At 42.6% G+C, this 19,296-nt stretch overlaps 2 protein-coding genes across 4 annotated transcripts in view; one reads left to right on the top strand and one right to left on the bottom strand.

The window, feature by feature from the left end:
• Positions 1-15,205, top strand: part of USP32 (ubiquitin specific peptidase 32) — a 223,153-nt gene extending 207,948 nt beyond the window's left edge. For 2 of the 3 annotated variants that reach the window (XM_010364087.2, XM_030922582.1), the window contains 7 exons: positions 579-665; positions 3,135-3,255; positions 8,125-8,316; positions 8,959-9,247; positions 10,657-11,078; positions 11,742-11,834; positions 12,948-15,166. In XM_010364087.2, the coding sequence (XP_010362389.1) occupies positions 579-665; positions 3,135-3,255; positions 8,125-8,316; positions 8,959-9,247; positions 10,657-11,078; positions 11,742-11,834; positions 12,948-13,121 (1,378 nt within the window). In that variant the 3' untranslated portion in view covers positions 13,122-15,166. Of the gene's footprint in view, positions 1-578; positions 666-3,134; positions 3,256-8,124; positions 8,317-8,958; positions 9,248-10,656; positions 11,079-11,741; positions 11,835-12,947 lie in introns of all 3 variants that reach the window. The other variant, XM_010364086.2, reaches the window with a different exon arrangement.
• Positions 15,206-18,436: 3,231 nt separating this feature from the next.
• On the bottom strand, positions 18,437-18,957 carry LOC104662958 (protein FAM106C-like). The gene is given in 2 exon segments (XM_010364094.1): positions 18,437-18,513; positions 18,516-18,957. Coding segments are annotated over 2 exon segments (519 nt in total).
• Positions 18,958-19,296: the final 339 nt, after the last annotated feature.

Here is a 19,296-nt window from a genome sequence, read left to right as displayed (position 1 = left end):
TTAGGGCAAGGATGAGTAAATTTTTTTTAAAGTGGGAAAATTCACAGGGCCATCTTGACATAATCATTGACAGTTAAAAGAAGTTACTCTAAAAAGCTTATAACTCTGAGTAGTTAAGGCGGTACTTAGCATGTACCACATCAGCAATTCTGATTAAAGAAGACTTCTAAATATACAGCTTTCTGCAATGTGTCAGTGGTCTTGTCATGGAAAGATCTAATTATTTTAGTTTAATGTGAATTAAATCCTCTGATAGAATTAAGGCTGAAGGATAATTGGTATTTGATTTTATGATTAGCTTATCTTGTAAAATTTTCGTGGGCCACATGGACTCCCTTAGAGACATCTGGCAGTTGTATGTCTACCCTTCTGTAAACCCGGATGCAGGATGGGAAGCCAGAGTGTATTTGGTACAGGGCTGCAGCTAATGGATTAGGGTAAGTAGCATTGAGCTGTCAGCATGAGCATACTGCTGTGGCAAATGCCCCTTCCTAGGACTACTTCAAGAGAAGATGAAAAGGAGTTAGACCTCGAACCCAAAATGCTTCTTACACTCTTTTTGTTCTCTTCTGTTTCAGTGATGACAGTATGGGCTATCAATATCCATTCACTCTACGAGTTGTGCAGAAAGATGGGAACACCTGTGCTTGGTGCCCATGGTATAGGTAAAGTGACCTGCAAAATAATTATTTTAGTAGAATTTCAGCTTTAGATATTATAAAATTTTCAAAAGACTTCCAGTTTTGAGAAGTAATTAGTGAACAATGAAAAACTTAAGAATTGGGCCGGGTGCGGTGGCTCAAGCCTGTAATCCCAGCACTTTGGGAGGCCGAGACGGGCAGATCACGAGGTCAGGAGATCGAGACCATCCTGGCTAGCACGGTGAAACCCCGTCTCTAGTAAAAAATGCAAAAAAACTAGCCGGGCGAGGTGGCAGGCGCCTGTAGTCCCAGCTACTCGGGAGGCTGAGGCAGGAGAATGGCGTAAACCTGGGAGGTGGAGCTTGCAGTGAGCCGAGATCCGGCCACTGCACTCCAGCCTGGGCGACAGAGCGAGACTCCGTCTCAAAAACAAAAAAGAAAAGAAAAGAAAAACGTAAGAATTGTGGCTGGGCACGTGGCTCACGCCTGTGAGCGCTTTGAGAAGCCAAGGTGGGTGGATCACCTGAGTCAGGAGTTTGAGACCAGCCTAACATAGTAAAACCCCGTCTCTACTAAAAATACAGAATTAGCGGGGCGTGGTGGTGCATGCCTGTAATCCCAGCTACTTGGGAGGCTGAGGCAGGAGAATCACTTGAACCCAGGAGGCAGAGGTTGAAGTGAGCCAGGGTCCCACCACTGCACTCCAGCCTGGGCAACAAGAGCGAAACTCCGTCTCAAAAAAGTTTTTCACTTCCTTTTGAGGTCAATAGATAAGTTTTGCTTTTGAGTCTTAGCTGATTTTATAAACTCTACAGTCCATACCAAATTCATAACTTGTGATAAACATTTGTTACTCTGTAACTTCTCCTCCCCCCCCTTTTTTTTTTTTGTTTGTTTGAGATGGAGTCTCACTCTGTCGCCCAGGCTAGGGTGCAGTGACTCAATCTCAGCTCACTGCAACCTCCGCCTCCCGGGTTCAAGCAATTCTCCTGCCTCAGCCTCCCGAGTAACCGGGACTACAGGCATGCACCACTGTACCCAGCTAATTTTTGTATTTGTAGTAGAAATGGGGTTTTGCCATGTTAGGCTGGTCTTGAACTCCTGACCTCAGGTGATCCACTCACCTTGGCCTCCCAAAGTGCTGGGATTATAGGTGTAAGCCACCACGCCAAGCCTCTCCTTAGATATAAGTAAGTTTGCCAGTTCTGAGCACAGTAGAACAGTCTTTACTAGACCTTGCTGGAAATCTGTTCTTGGTTTTTAAAGAGTTATGGAGATTGATTGGTCATTGCTGTTACAGCAGTGAAAGTGCCTAATGATACTAAAGTCCACCTTTAGAGAACTGCAATAGACTTAGCAAACTGAGTCTAAACTAGGCATTAGCTGGGCATGGTGGCTCACACCTGTAATCCCAGCACTTTAGGAGGCCGAGGCAGGCAGATCATGAGGTCAGGAGATGGAGACCATCCTGGCTAACACGGTGAAACCCCGTCTCTACTAAAAATACAAAAACTTAGCCGGGCGTGGTGGCGCACGCCTGTAGTCCCAGCTACTCGGAAGGCTTAGGCAGGAGAACCCGAGAGGCAGAGCTTGCAGTGAGCCGAGATCATGCCACTGCACTCCTGCCCAGGTGACAGAGCGAGGCTCCATCTCAAGAAAAAAATAATAATAATAATAAAGTAGGCATTGGAACCATGACTTAATATTATATCCTCCTCCCCTACCCCATCTCCCACCCCACCCCTGCAACTCTGTAAACTTTTTTTTTTTTTAATAAACAGAATCTCACTCTATCGCCCAGGCTGGAAGTGCAGTGGTGCGACCTTGGCTCACTGCAACCTCCGCCTTTCGGGTTCAAGCAGTTCTCCTGCCTCAGCCTCCCGAGTAGCTGGGATTATAGGTGCCCACCACCATGCCTGGCTAATTTTTGTAGTTTTAGTAGAGACAGGATTTCACCATGTTGGTCAGGCTGGTCTCGAACTCCTGACCTCAGGTGATCCACCTGCCTCGGCCTCCCAAAGTGCTGGGATTACAGGTGTGAGCCACCATGCCCGGCCTTTGTAAACTTTTATATGCATTTATTTAATCTGCCATTTTACAAACAAGGAGCTAGGTGTTATACCAGATAAATTGTCCTACCTCAGAGCATTAAATAACTGAATTTGGAATTTCTTGAGTGCTGTAGTATCTCAAACAGCCAATTCCCATGTCATTTATTTGCCATAAAGTTCACATCTTCCTGTGATTAACAGATGATTATCAAGTACTTTGTAAAAATAAAGACTTGAACAGTGAAAAGCATGATTCCCTGAAATGATAATAATTATTAATAAATATCCTTACATTTATCAGAGTCTGAAGTTAGAAGCTCATAACAAATTGTGAGGCCCAAGAGGAAAGCAGAAAATTAGGAAGGGAGAATATTTTTTATGAAGAAAATTTAGATTCCTTCATAATTATTTCTTCCTCTGTGGATCTTTTCCCCCTTTTTAGATTTTGCAGAGGCTGTAAAATTGATTGTGGGGAAGACAGAGCTTTCATTGGAAATGCCTATATTGCTGTGGATTGGGACCCCACAGCCCTTCACCTTCGCTATCAAACATCCCAGGAAAGGGTAAGTATTTAGGGCCACCATAAAATGGTGGTTTTTATATGGGAAATTTCCCCTGGTTTAACTATTATGCCATTTCTGTTTTAGACAATTTAAAAACAACCAGAAAAACCTTCATTGGGATCCTCTGTGGCACCTAATATATTGACATGTTTGCTTGGGCTTTTTCATTTTCCAGCTTCTGGAGTTCATTGTATTGGGGCATTGTCTTTGTCCATTTTGTGGTGCTGTAACAGAGTACATGAGGCTGGTAACTTATAAAGAAGAGAGGTTTATTTAGCTTACTGTTCGGCAGCCTGGGAAGTTCAAGGACATGGTCCTGGCTTCTGGCAAAGGCTTCTGTGCTGCATCATAACATGGCAGAGAGAATCAAAGGAGAACAGACACAGGCAAGAGGGAGGACCAAACAGGAGGAAGATCCTCGCTTTCTAACAGCCTGCTGTCTTGGAAACTCACTACTGCAAGAATGGCCCCAAGTATTTATGAGAGTTTCACCCCCATGACCCAAACACCTCCTGCTAGGCCCCACCTAACAAGGCCACATCGGGGATCCAATTTCAACATGCATTTTGGTGGAGACAAACCGTATCCAACTATAGCAGGCATTAAATTTCAAAAATATTAATAAGTGAACCTTGAAACAAAATTGTGTCTGGCCATGACATATCAATAAGCATCTCTCTGTTAAATATTATTAAAGTTGCAGCATTTGGTAACCACAATTACTTAGTTCAAATGTGTCCCAGGGCTATAACTGCTACCTTTAATAGACATAGTGATCAGAAAAGTTAGAGAAAGGATTGAAATGTTTCAATTTTGGGTACCTAAGAGCACATCTCAATGGCCACTCTTCACACTTCACATTCTTCTATTGTTGCTCTCTGACCAGAGCAATTTTTAAATTTTGAAAATGTTCCTTCAGAAATAGTTTTAACTCCATACCTAAAAATGTTTGCCTCAGGCAGTTTTTGTTTTGTTTTGTTTTGTTTTTTTGTTTTGTTTTGTTTTGAGACGGCGTCTCGCTCTGTCGCCCAGGCTGGAGTGGAGTGGCCGGATCTCAGCTCACTGCAAGCTCCGCCTCCCGGGTTTACGCCATTCTCCTGCCTCAGCCTCCCAAGTAGCTGGGACTACAGGCGCCCGCCACCTCGCCTGGCTAGTTTTTTGTATTTTTTAGTAGAGACGGGGTTTCGCCGTGTTAGCTAGGTTGGTCTCGATCTCCTGACCTCGCAATCCACCCGTCTCGGCCTCCCAAAGTGCTGGGATTACAGGCTTGAGCCACCGCGCCCGGCCACCTCAGGCAGTTTTTAATCAACCAAATATTATTTGAAGGGTAAAGACATTAAGAATCTGATAGGTAAAAGCAACAGAGTCAAAGGAGTTTCTTAAGTCACATGAGGAATTGTAGTGGTTTTGCATTTTTATGACTCTTGATAGTTGGAAATTTCCTTTACTATTTTTTAAAGCATTCCCTTTGGATAAGTTAGTAACAGTAACTGACTTTTCTGTCTTGTTATGCTATGGAGGACTGGGGAAACCACCAATTCTAGACCTAGTTTCCTATTTAGATCCCAAAATATGCCCCACACACCAAGGCTCCTGGGAGCCCTTTCTAGCCAGAAATAAGTATAATTTGTGGATGCTTGTCAAATGAAAGATCATTAGGCTAAACCTAAAGAAAGCTGAAGAGAAACTAATGTTCTAGATCATGCTCACTAGCAAGGAGGGAAAATTTTACCAGTTGATAGATTCATAAATCTTTGTCAGCACAAAATCTGACAGGGCATTATTCTGACAAGACATTACTGTCAATGATGATAAATTATTTGGCTCTATAAATCTCTTCCCCTTTTTAACAAGTCCAGTGTGCAATCTGAAAAGCTCTTTAGGACATCCTGCTTATAGGAAACGGCCTATGTGACCTGTTAAATGTTACCCTACTTCCACTTTCAGTGATGCACTTAGGATACCAGGGAAATGAAGGGCTATTGATGCCTTGCTAGGGAGTGGGGCCATATGACTAACCTGGGCTCCCCTACGTGTAGGGTTTCTGTATGTGCTTAGAAAGTCACATAGACAAAAGAGATACCTTGGTTCAAATTGGGATTATTGCCCATATGCTTTATATTTTTTATTCAAGTGATTTCCCTTTTAGGAATTTATCTGAGGGGAGAATACTCTGTAATTACTCCATAATTTGCAGGCAAATATCATCATAGCATTTTTTAGGAGAGTAAAACTTATTAACAACTTACATTTTTCTCACATTAGAGGAATGGTTAAATAAAGCATGGTGTGTTCATTGGATAAAATATAATGCAGTTGTTGAAAATGATTACCAGGAGTTTTTGCTAACATTTATGGGAATATGCTTATAATATGTGAAAGTTTTTTTTAAAAACAAGACATAAAGTTGCATATACTGGAAATAATACCTTCAATATTGAAAAAAATACTATTTAGGAAAAAGGACAGAAGAAAATCTGCCAATATTTTGACAGTGGTTGCCTTTGTATTAACAATATAAAAGGATTCCCTGCCTTTTTACATTTTTCTTTGCTTTCCAAAATTTCCACATGAATATTATACCTGGTAATCAGAAAAAAAAATAGAGGGGCAATCACTATCCTTTACATTTCTCCCCTGTTTGGACCTCAGATTCCTCAGTGGAAAACTAAACTAGATGCCAGCTTGGGCAATATGATGTCACCCTGTCTTTACAAAAAATGCACAATTTAGCCAGGTGTGGTGGTGTGCACCTGAAGTCCCAGCTGCTTGGGATGCTGAGGTTGGAGGATTGCTTGAGCCCAAGAGATCAAGGCTGCAGTGAGCTGTGATCTCGCCACTGCACTCCAGCCTGGGTTGTAATAGAGCAAGACCCTGTCTCAAAAAAGCAAAAAAAAGGAAGAAAATTAAACTAGACAAATTATTAGGCCTCTCTCCTTTTTTAATAGTCTTACAAATATATATAAACTATTACTTCATTTCCCATGTTTTGTGTTAAAGAACTTTAAAGCAACTTTGAAAAAGAAGAGGGTGCCTATAAGTAATTTATAGACTGTTTAATAAATTAAATAGAGTAGAGGATCTAAGCGTAGATCCCAAGAGGTAAAGGGAATCTTTATCACTTTGGGAAATTTTACTGATAAATAGAAATTATTGTCAGTGCAGTCCATAAATATGTTTTTTATCAGCCTTCTTTCCTCCCTGTCTTCATCTAGCACTATAGCCTGTGTTCCACAGAAAATATAGTCAATAAAAATATAGTTGGTAGCATCTGTAACCCTGATGCTTCACCCCGCTTCCCATACATTAGAGGGACAAACAGAAGGATCCCAGCTCTGTGGTTCTTGATTGTTTGTCAGGTAGCAGCCAGGAATGGAGAGGGAAAAATTCTTTTTTTTCTGTTGCACTCTAGATCCTTCCTTTTCTCCTTCTTCTTCATTCCACACCACCCCCAACATACATCCCTGCACCCCACCTACTCTTTGCTCTCTCTCCTTTCTTATACTTAACTCCTTCTTGCTCCACAGCCTAACATGCTGATTAACAGGACCCCAAAGGTTTGGGTGGGTATTAGGGACCTTCTTAACAAAAGCAGCACACTCTTGAGCTTGCTCTTCCTTTTGTTGCCATCTCAGATAAAAAGGCCCCATGAGGGAGGAGACAGATAATTATAGACTTGGTATTCTGATAACTCTGTGTTACATGGGATCAGATGCAAATGAGTTGTACCCTGTAGGGTTTCATGCTCTGCTGTGGTGTCTTCTCATGGTGAGCTTTTCTGTGCCCTTATCTCATCCAGATCTGGCTTCTGCGTTTCATGTTATTTCTCCTAGCCTCTGTAAAGTCTGCAGCACACTAATAATGCTCTGGCTTTCTGATTAAAAATAAATGGCTTTCTATCAGCACTCCTGGCTTGAGGGCCAGCTCACATGTAATCCCTTATGGGATTCCAAAGTTGTTAAATAAATGCAGTAATTTTTGTTTTTTGTCATTTTGAAGCATTCAAAAATTTTTCAAGAAAAGCTATGGTCGGCCGCGCGCGGTGGCTCAAGCCTGTAATCCCAGCACTTTGGGAGGCCGAGACGGGCGGATCACGAGGTCAGGAGATCGAGACCATCCTGGCTAACACTGTGAAACCCCGTCTCTACTAAAAAATATAAAAAACTAGCCGGGCAAGGTGGCGGGCGCCTGTAGTCCCAGCTACTCGGGAGGCTGAGGCAGGAGAATGGCGTGAACCCGGGAGGCGGAGCTTGCAGTGAGCTGAGATCCGGCCACTGCACTCCAGCCCCGGCGACAGAGCGAGACTCCATCTAAAAAAAAAAAAAAAAAAAAAAAAAAAGAAAAGCTATGGTCATATAAATGTAAATTTTATCCAGAATGTTACCAATGTAACATTTGTGAATAAATGTGTAGGTGCTGTATTTGCTTAGACTCTAGTTTGGGCTGTGTTTTCTTTTCCCTTATCTTTGAGACAAGGTCTCTCTCTGTCATCTGGGCTGGAGTGCAGTGACATAATCACAGCTTACTGCAACCTCTACCTCCCAGGCTCAAGCAGTCCTGCTGAGTATCTGGGACTACAGACATGTGCCACAACGCCCGGCTAATTTTTAGATTTTTCTTTTACAGAGACAGGGTCTCACTCTGTTGGCCAGGCTGGTTTCGAACTCCTGGATTCAAGCAGTTCCCCCACCTTGGCCTCCTAAAGTGCTGGAATTACAGGCATGAGCCACCATACCCAGCCAGTTGTATTTTCTTTTTCCTTATATAGCGTAAAATAAGGGTAAGTGACCGAGAGGTTGATGCATAGCTAGATCACCACTTTAAATGCCTTCCCACACACCCCTTTCCTCCTGTTCCCTCTACCTGCAGGTTGTCGATGAGCATGAGAGTGTGGAGCAGAGTCGGCGAGCGCAAGCCGAGCCCATCAACCTGGACAGCTGTCTCCGTGCTTTCACCAGTGAGGAAGAGCTAGGGGAAAATGAGATGTACTACTGTTCCAAGTGTAAGACCCACTGCTTAGCAACAAAGAAGCTGGATCTCTGGAGGCTTCCACCCATCCTGGTATGTTACAGTCCTACCTCTGAGAGAGTAGGAATCTAGCGTAAAAGAAAGAAGACGTGAACAAACATGAGGTTTTGTTATTTCTGAGAATAAGACCCTTCCTGCAGCAGTGTTTAAAACACTTTCTGTACAAGGTTTTTATGTTGAGTATAGAGATGAATCTTTCTACAAATATTTGGTAGTTCCTTTTCCTAAAGAGCTTATAACCTAGAAGAAGAGATCAGTCAGGTACACCAGTAATTGCAATTCAGTGCGATGTGAGAACTGCCACAAGGGGTAAAACATGGTGAATTTGAACTTCAGGAGAGGGTGAACTTCTGGCTCTGTGGAGAGAGGAAGCTTAGGCTGGCCCTTTGTGGACTCTAGAAGAGCAACCGAGCCCAGAGGCAACACGCACTGCGCTGTCACATGGCTGTGGCACACTGCTGAGTTGAGTGTGTGTGCACAAGCATACCAGTGCACTGGGGCCTGTGTGGAGACCTTTATGAAACCATATTTTTGAAGTCTTTAAAAAAATTATGAAGAGTAAATGTTCTGTTATATATTCTCAAATATTCACATGTATTTGACTTGTTTTTTCCATGTAAATTTTGTATCTTCAGAGCCCTTTAATGCAGATGTTCTCTACCTTTACTTCTCCAGATTATTCATCTTAAGCGATTTCAATTTGTAAATGGTCGGTGGATAAAATCACAGAAAATTGTCAAATTTCCTCGGGAAAGTTTTGATCCAAGTGCTTTTTTGGTACCAAGAGACCCGGCTCTCTGTCGGCGTAAACCACTCACACCCCAGGGGGATGAGCTTTCCGAGCCCCGGATTCTAGCAAGAGAGTTGAAGAAAGTGGATGCACAGAGTTCGGCTGGGGAAGAGGATGTGCTCCTGAGCAAAAGCCCATCCTCACTCAGCGCTAACATCATCAGCAGCCCGAAAGGTGAGGCCTGGGGGCCTTATGCAGGTGCTTTCTTGGGACTCCTGTAGGCTACATATGTTTCTCTGTCTTCTGTTCCAGAACATCAGGTTGGTTGGTGAAAGGAACCTATCTGGAATCAGATCTATCTGTATTTAAGCTGTGTAACTTTTAGCAAGAGATTCAGCGTCCCCGAATCTATTTTCTTGTCTGTAAAATGGAGATAATACCAGGTTTACAGAGTTGAGAGTTTGACACATGGAGAGTAAAGCACTTCACACAGTGCCTGATATATGGTAAACAGGAATGGTAGCTGCTGTCTTGTCCCCTTATAGCAAAAGTTTTGAGTTTTCCCATCTTTCAAGGGGTCTGGAGGATCAAAACTCTTTATTTTTATTTTTTTTTATTTTTTATTTTTTTGAGACAGGGTCTCACTCTGTCACCCAGGCTGGAGGGCAGTGGTGCAACACAGATCACAGATCACTGCAGCCTCGAACTCCTGGGGTCAGTCGATCCTCCCACCTCAGCCTCCTGAGTAACTGGGACTACAGGCACACACCACTGCACCTGGCTAATTTTTGTACTTTTTGTAGAGATGGGGCTCTACATGTTTCCCAGGCTGGGCTCGAACTCCTGTGCCAAAGGGATGCTCCTCCTTCAGCCTCCTAAAGTGCTGGGATGACAGGTGTGAGCCACTGCACCTGGCTCAAAACTATTTTCATAAAAATACTAAGATAATATGTACCTTTTCACTTTCTCTCACAAGTGTACAATGGTGTGAGAGACAAGATGACATGGAATAATACTGTCACTTTGACAGTGAATTCTGTGCTAATGTATTGTACTTTCTCGTTCCTGTTTTAATTTCTAATATGGGAAATATTGATAGATAAAATTCACATAAAATTCTAAGGGTTCTCAGTAATTATTAAAGGTATAAAAGGGGATGGGGTAAGAGGCTATGACCAAAAAGTTTAAAGCCTTACAGGATTTTTGTGAGACATAGAGGTAACAATGGACAGCAGGAAATTCCCAGTACCATGCCTAACAATAGGAAGTACTCAGTACATGGTGGTCACATTTTTTGTCTAATTTTACAAAGGAGAGGGATCTGTGTTTGGGAAAACTCCTTACTCTAATAGTTAGATTTTTTTTCAACTGAATCTAACATAAATCATCTTTCTGCTATTTTCTGAGTCCCTATAATGTACTTTACATTTTCAGGACATTGTTGCTTATAGGGACTTGGCATTGAAGAAGACAAAAATGTAACTTACTGGCTACATAATAGGAACTAAAGAGCAGCCAGTCACGACTCCCCTGTCTTTACCTTTGTGTGTACAGTTGTGAAGCTAACGTCAGAGTTAGCATTTGGGACTGGCTTACCTTGTGGCATTTGGATTTGTGAATCTTGTCTTCTGTCCTGTTCATAGGTTCTCCTTCTTCATCAAGAAAAAGTGGAGCCAGCTGTCCCTCCAGCAAAAACAGCAGCCCCAGTAGCAGCCCACGGACTTTGGGGAGGAGCAAAAGGCTTCGGCTGCCCCAGATTGGCAGCAAAAATAAACTGTCAAGTAGTAAGGAGAACTTGGATGCCAGCAGAGATAATGGGGCTGGGCAGATCTGTGAGCTCGCTGACGCCTTGAGCCGAGGGCATATGCTGGGGGGCAGCCAACCAGAGCTGGTCACTCCTCAGGACCACGAGGTAGCTTTGGCCAATGGATTCCTTTATGAGCATGAAGCTTGTGGCAATGGCTGTAGCAATGGTCAGCTTGGAAACCACAGTGAAGAAGACAGCACTGATGACCAAAGAGAAGACACTCGTATTAAGCCTATTTATAATCTATATGCAATTTCGGTAAGTGGTTTATTATATGGTTTTCAGAGAGTGGTCTGTGTTTTCTTCAGTTGTCTTCATGTATTCATCAGCAAGTATTTTTTCAGGTCCTGCTTATTTCGTAGCATTGAGCTTAGTGATAGACAAAGTTAACATAGAAATCTTGGCCTGTCCAGGTGTGGTGGCTCACACCTGTAATCCCAGCACTTTAGAAGGCTGAGGCAGGAGGATAGCTTGAGCCCAGGAGTTAGAGACCAGCCTGGGCCCTATCTCTACAAATAATTTTTAAATGGAGCTAGGTATGGTAGCATGTGCCTGTAGTCCCAGCTACTTGGAAGGCTGAGGCAGAAGGATCACCTGAGCCCAGGAGGTCAAGTCTTTAGACAGTTGTGATCACTCGACTGCACCCCAGCCTGGGTGATAGAGCAAGTGCCTGTCTCAATAATAATAATAATATAGTAATTACAATTATAAAATGATTGTTTATCCACACAAGACTTGAAGCTTATGACTTTTGAATTTTGCTTTTTGCTTATTTTGGTTTTAGAAAAAGAGAGTTCTAAAATATTTTTTCACCTACTGATCATTTACATGATCCGTGTTCTCCTACTCAGATCCTAGTGCTATACCCTGGCCATAGTACAGTTAACTACTAACATACCTCCACTCTCTTATCTCTTACAGTGCCATTCAGGAATTCTGGGTGGGGGCCATTACGTCACTTATGCCAAAAACCCAAACTGCAAGTGGTACTGTTACAATGACAGCAGCTGTAAGGTAAACATTCTCAAACTTTGAATGAAAGTTAGGAACAGAATATCAACAGAACTGGGGAACATTTGTTGAAATAATGGACTATCTCTTGAATAGGAAATAGATATTTCTATTAGAATCAATATAGAGATGCTGTCAGTATTAAAGGAACAAAAGTGATATGCAGAGTAGGGAATGAAAACATGAGTAGTGAGGAAAAATGAAGAGTTAGTTGACTGGTCGCAGTAGCTCATGCCTGTAATCCCAGCACTTTGGGAGGCTGAGGCAGGCTGAGGAGGTGGATCACTTGATGTCAGGAGTTGGAGACCAGACCGGCCAACATAGTGAAACCGCATCTCTACTGAAAACACAAAAATTAGTCAGGCATGTTGGCGCATGCCTGTAATCCCAGCTACTCGGGAGGCTGAGGCAGGAGAATGGCTTGAACTTGGGAGGTGGAGGTTGCAGTGAGCCAAGATTGCTCCACTGCACTCCAGCCTGGGCAACAGAGAGAGACTCTGTCTCAAAAAAAAAAAAAAGGGAAGTTAGTTAATGTAAAAAGCTCCTATCTTCTAGACTGTTAGAATTTGATGGGGTTGGGCCAGGCACGGTGGCTCATGCCTGTAATCGTAGCACTTTGGGAGGCTGAGGTGGGCGGATCATGAGGTCAGGAGACTGGGACCATCCTGGCTAATATGGTAAAACCCTGTCTCTACTAAAAATACAAAAAATTAGCCAGGCGTGGTGGCACACGCCTGTAGTCCCAGCTACTCGGGAGGCTGAGGCAGGAGAATCGCTTGAACCCAGGAGGCAGAGGTTGCAGTGGGCTGAGATCACGCCACTACACACCAGCCTGGTGACAGAGCGAGACTCCATCTCAAAATAAATAAATAGAATTTGATGGGATTTTAGGTCATTCTTTTTTGGCTTGTCTATGGTCAAAATGTTTTCCCCAAAGCAAACATTGGAAATAATGGGGCTCATTTTAAAGGGGCAGGTGTGAGACAGCCAAACTAGTGAGCTTATTGGAAGCAATCAGGTTTAGTAATTGCAGAGGGTTGGTCTTCCCTTTCCTGGTAAGGATTTAGAGCCGTAATAGTGATGGCTTTTTGTTAAAGGTTTTTCTTGCCCTTTCAGGAACTTCACCCTGATGAAATTGACACCGACTCTGCCTACATTCTTTTCTATGAGCAGCAGGGGATAGACTATGCACAATTTCTGCCAAAGATTGATGGCAAAAAGATGGCAGACACAAGCAGTATGGATGAAGACTTTGAGTCTGATTACAAAAAGTACTGTGTGTTACAGTAAAGCTACCACTCTGGCTGCTAGACAGCTTGGTGGTGAGGGAGATGACTCCTTGTAGCTGACATTTGGCAAAAGTGTCACTGAAAGGCAAGCTAAATGTAGTTATTTTATCCTGTGACCCTGAAGCACAAAATAAAAATTCTAATTAAAATAGTTAACTTTAAGAGTAGTAATAATTTTGTTTTGAAGTCTCATACAAGCTCTCCAATAGAGAACTTTCAGGCAGATCCCACCATTAGCCTGTAAACAAAAGGTTTGGCACCAGCCACCTGGGACCAAATAAGAATTCAATTTGTGCTTGTCCAGATATGAACAAATATGTAGTGAGTATAGAGTTTACCAATAATCATAACAAATATTAAAGATTTCCTTGGAGTCAAAGTAAAAAACAAAAAATTATAATGTTGTCTAGGGACGACATGATATGCTACCTCCTTTTTCCTGAAGTTTTATTCCATTATATTGACAAGATGGAGAAAGCAAGATCATGAAGGTGTGCAAATGATTCTTATGGCATGGACGAGGATTTTTCAATTTATTTTTAAAACTGTTTCGCTACCCTTTCTTTGTCTTTCTTGCTTTTTGTTTTTGCTATTGTGTTTATGTTTGAGACACAACCAGTCATTGGTGGCAGGGGCATATAGTGGTCAGTCTGAAGGGAGGCTCTCTTAAGAGCTATGTGCCTTCCACTCAGAGACCCAGTAGAAGACCCAGTAGAAAGAAAAAGCATCCTGGGAAATCCAGCTACCATGGCCCTCCCAGCAGAGGCATCTTACATTTAGGATACTTCAAGTATCCTCAGAAATGTATTCTGCACCCCCGGCCCCGCCCATGCTGAGGGAAGGGGGGCAGTTGCCAATATTTGCACCATCTTCACATGCACATGTTGCAACAACAGCTTCTGGGAAGGTAAGCAGCATCGGAGCTAGATCGCGTTTCACAATTAGTGGTTGTTCTTTTCCGTGTTTGCTTTGCACTTTAAAAAAGAGAGAACACATGCAGATGAACTTGCTTGTGTGTATTTGATGGCTCTAAGGGCTATAAATTACAAACAAAACACATCCCAGACATTAGGAGTTCATAAATATATTTAATGAAATTGGTGGTTTTAGGAAGTCAACTTTAGTTTTGCTTTGTTTGCATGTCCAGTAATTTTTTTATTTTGATATTTGTCTTTTTTTTTTCATTTTACAGTAGTCATTGAAAGTTATGTTTGTTTGCTTACTTCATTTTTTCCTCCAATTATTCAAGACTGGAACAAAAGTATAAATATTATTTATTTCAGGTAGCATTTTTTTCATGTAGTTTTTTAATATATACTTGAAGGAAATGTTTCACTTATTTTTGGTCTTTGTTTATTCATTTAGATCCTGCAAGTTGATTCTCATTAATTGTCAGATTCCACTACCCTTTCTTCCTCATAGGTAGTAATTACCAATGTAACTAAGCATTTGTGTTCTGATATCTGAGGCCAGTAACTATTAATATCTAGTTCTCAAAGCATTTGGAAAGGTTATCTTAAATGGCTACCTAAAATGAAATCCTTTTCAGAGAAAATAGAATTGCAAGTAGGTAGGAGTGGCCTCAATTGTCTAATGTAATAAAGTCAGACAAAATGCATACTTTATAGTTTCAAGATTTTCAGTATATAAAGTCTGTCCATTCCTACCTGGACATGTCCCATTAAAAAGTGGAAGATTTTAAATAATTTCTTTACAGATGTTTTATTTAAGCAGGTAGCACAATCTACTAATGTTGTTTGATCTGTGTTTGTTATACTGGTTGTAATTAATTTTTTTAATTCATGAACTAGCAGAAAATTTATTAAATTAACTATTAACTACATTGACCTTGTAAATTACTGTATAAACCTTGTTGACAATGCACTGACATTAGAAAGATGTTAATGTACATAAATAGAGTGTAAATAAAATAGTGTTGATGTACTGAAATATGAACTGTATAAAAAGTACTGGTAATTGTATATGGGGTGTACCTGTTTATCTGTAACTATTATCCAAACAAATTAAATACTGTGGATGCCTCTATGTGTCGTTTTTCCTCATACAAGTAAACCCAGAAAGTCAGATTCTTCAGCCTCCCTCTCTGTGATCCTGTTTTAATTCTCCTACTTGAATAATTTCTTTCTGACTTACAGAGGGGATGCTTCATCTCTGAGGCTGGAAACTCTGTAGGGCAGGATTCCCCACCTTCGGGGCTACAGACCAGTACCGTCCATGGCTTGTTAGGAACCAGGCTGCACAGCAGGAGGTGAGCGGCGTGCTGTATTTATAGCCGCTCCGACTAGCTCCCATTGCCTGAGCTCTGCCTCCTGTTAGATCAGCAGCGGCATGCGATTCTCACAGGAGGACGAACCCTATTGTGAACTGTGTATGCTACAATCTAGGTTGTGCGCTCCTCATGAGAATCTAATGCCTGATGATTAGAGGTGGAGCAGTTTTATCCTGAAACCATTCCCCCTGTCCCCCCAGTCCGTGGAAAAATTGTCTTCCACGACACCCGTCCCTGGTGCCAAAAAGGTTGGCAACCACTGATGTCGAGGGTAGAACAAGATCCCTGCAGTGACCAGGTGACTTTAAACATGGCTCACATCCCTTTTAGAAAGTTATGGCAGGGAAGCAAGTAGAGAGCAGGTGGTAAACTGAGGATTGGTGCCTACACTGGTACCTACAGGGGGTCCTACAGTCATTTTTGTGCAGATCAGGAGATGAGGGGAAGAGAAGGAAAGCTGCTCATTTGCATAATGCCTTGAAATGACTCTAGGTTTGTAGGGGGCACCGAGAAGCCAGATATCCCTAGTTGTCTGTCTGGGAGATCCAAGGAGACAGTTGGCAGTGTTGAGAAGAAATGAAGGTGACAGCTGTAGGTCCTTCACCCTCGGCTTCTATTTGTTCACCTATAAAATTAAAATACCGTACACTCAGGCTTGTAAGAATTAAATGGACACAAATGCCTGGCACTGTTGCTTGGTAAGTGCTCAGTCCATCGATATTCAGTCCTATCTTACAAAGAGGGTTTTTTTGGTTTGTTTTGTTGTTGTTTTTTACCTCTTTACCGACTCTAAAAGAGTTTAATAGCCCTCTGTTCACATTTTCCAAAAACAAGAATACACATTAAAAATGTATAAAATGGGCCAGGCCCAGTGGCTCATGCCTGTAATCCCAGCACTTTGGGAGGCCAAGGCAGGCAGATCATCCAAGGTTGAGAGTTCAAGACCAGCCTGACCAACATTGAGAAACCCCATCTCTACTAAAAATATGAAATTAGCCGGGCGTGGTGGTGCATGCCTGTAATCCTGTAATCCCAGGGAAGCTGAGGCAGAGGTTGCAGTGAGCCAAGATCACGACATTGCACTCCAGCCTGGGCAACAAGAGCGAAACTCCGTCTCAAAAAAAAAAAGGTATAAAATGAAACATGTTGAATCAGCAGCAGTGGCAGCTTGTTTAAGGAAAGGAACAAACAGAAAATTAATATAGAAAGTCAAAAAATGAAGCACAACTCTTTTAAGTGACAGTCTGTTTTTAGGTTTCTTTGTTTCTTTTTTTTTTTTAATAGAGGCAGGGTCTCACTCTGTTGCCCAGGCTGTAAATGCAGTGGGGTAATCATGGCAGCCTCGACCTCCCAGGCTCAAGCAATCCTCCTCCCACCTCAGCCTCCCCAGTAGCTGGGACCACAGATGTGCGCCACCACACAGCTAATTTTTGTAGAGATGGAGTTTCACCATGTTGCCCAGGCTGGTCTTGAACTCCTCGGCTCAAGCTATCTGCCCACCTCAGCTTCCTAAAGTGCAGGGATTATAGGTGTGAGCTGCCATGGCTGGCCAAGGCTGTCTTTTAAAAAGTTAAAAATGGTCTGGTTCAAGGCCAGTCTGAGCAATATGGCGAGACCTCATTTCTTAAAAAAAAAAAAAAAAAAAAAAAAAAAATCAACTGGGTGTGGCGGCCCATGCCTGTAGTCATCCCAGCTACTCTGGAGGCTGAGATGGGAGGATCGCTTGAACCCAGAAGGTTGAGGTTGCAGTGAGCCTCGATTGTGCCACTGCATTCCAGCCTGGGTGACAGTGAGACCTTGTCTCAAAAGAAAAAAAAAGCCTTGGAAGGACCAGCCTCGGGAGATGGGCAAGCACTTTGTTTCTAGTTTCTGAATGGCCCTGTGCGTTGAGAGGTCTTGAGCCTCCCAGCCTCTCTGGCTGAAGGTGGCGATTCAGCATGGAGTCTCTCCACCACTTGGTGGCATTGCTCACAGTGACTTCTTACTTCTAAACACCATTGAATTGGAGCAAGTAAGATGATTTGCCACATTTTTCCCAGCTAGTTTGGAGGCTGAATATAGAATTTTACTAGGACACACCAGAATGTGTAACTTGGGGAGCAGCGATCCCAGTTTCCCTTGATAATGTACCAACAGCTTCCTTAGTATTGAAATCACAAGTTCAGAAATGCACACACCTCTGTGATCAGAGATCCATAAAGGAGAAAGCAACAAAAAGAGGCCTTTTAAGTTTGCCAGACTTTCTGACCAGTGGGAAGCAAGAGAGTAGGTAAGTGTGCAGCAGTCACAAACCCAGGCCTATGAGAACCTAGTTGGGAATAGGATGTAAGAGAATAGGGAGTGATGGGGACTCTAGTGAGTTCTAGGCACATGCCCATCTAAAGGCTCAATGTGACTGTTGCCCTGCAGGAATGTGGGCCCCAGTGTTCACCAAACATTTTTTTTTGTTTGTTTTTCCCATGAAGAGAAGCCAGAAACCCAGATATTAATACAAAGTATCCAGTTTAGAGGTGTTGGTAAATTTTTAAAATTTTGAACACTGTGCTGCCCAACGAAGGTATCTGCAAGCCAGATACAAACCAGCAGTTCATGCCCCCTGGTAAGTAGAAAGGTCATAGATTTTGACCCCATTATGTTGGAGGTCAAATTCTAGTTCTGCTGTTGCAACAACTGTAAACGAAAGTTTTCAGATTTCTAATGCCAATGAAAATACCACTTTATTTCCAAAGGTTATTAAAAGGAATGGATCATGTATGTAAGTAGGCACAGAGCTTGCCACCTATTAGGTACTCAAAAGCATTCTTCCCTCACTTAAGGAAACAATACAGGCATAATATAACAATAATGTTATGATCAAGTTCATTATCAGGAGGCATGCACCCAAACAATAGGGGAGTGAGCACCTGGCAGCTCTCTGCTAGGTTCTCTGGCGGCAGCAGTTCCCAACCTGGCAATTCGTCGGCACCATCACAATCAGCCAGCAGCTTGTTGGATATGCTGAGTCCAGAGTCCCGCCCATATTACACCTAATGTCCTGTGTCTATTACACCCAGATTTGTGAGATCCTCCTCTCCCATGCAGTCCAAGAATCTGCATCTAATGAGTTCCTCAGAGGAAGCTCTTTCGCAGCTAGTTTGCACTGGTCAGTGGGTTGGTCATTTATGGAAACCACTCCTCCAGGGAAAGAATCATTATTTCCAGTCTTATTAGGGAAAGATGATATGCATATGCACATGTGTAAGGAGGAGTGACAGTAATTAGCCAAAAGCTTTGTAGATATCATTGTCTCTGATGAAGTGCTGACTGATGACATCAGACAGTAGGCTGTTGACAGTGTATCCCAGGGAAAGCTAAATGCAAAAGGGAAGCGAACTGCCTCATGAAGTGAGATCAGGATTGCAGGGTCAGAAACATGGAGAGGGTGAGTCAGATGGACAAAGGAGCAGAGGCAGGATTCAAGTGGTGCATTTTGGAGGCAGTGCAGCCTGTTCGTGCTGAGTGGAAGATGCAAGAGGAACATAGACGATAACGGCAAGGCAGGAGCCATGAAGGCCTTTGAAGGTCAGGCCAGTTGTAATAAAAGTATTTCACATTGTCAGGTATCTTGGGATGGTTGCCAAACATTTTTCTATGGTTTGCATAAGTACATATCTATTTTATTTACATATTCATTTATTTTAGTTTTTTTTGAGACAGGGTTCCACTCTTGTCGCCCTGGCTGGAGTGAAGTGGCACTATCTCGGCTCACTGAAACCTCCACCTCCCGAATTCAAGTGTTTCTCCTGCCTCAGCCTCCCAAGTAGTTGGGATTACAGCCACACGCCACCACACCCAACTAATTTTTGTATTTTCAGTAGAGACAGATTTTTACCATGTTGACCAGGCT

Source organism: Rhinopithecus roxellana, chromosome 19 (genome assembly GCF_007565055.1).
Source record: "Rhinopithecus roxellana isolate Shanxi Qingling chromosome 19, ASM756505v1, whole genome shotgun sequence".
NCBI lineage: Eukaryota > Metazoa > Chordata > Mammalia > Primates > Cercopithecidae > Rhinopithecus > Rhinopithecus roxellana.
Note: the sequence above shows the minus strand (reverse complement) of the source record. Positions and strands in the feature narration are given on the sequence as shown.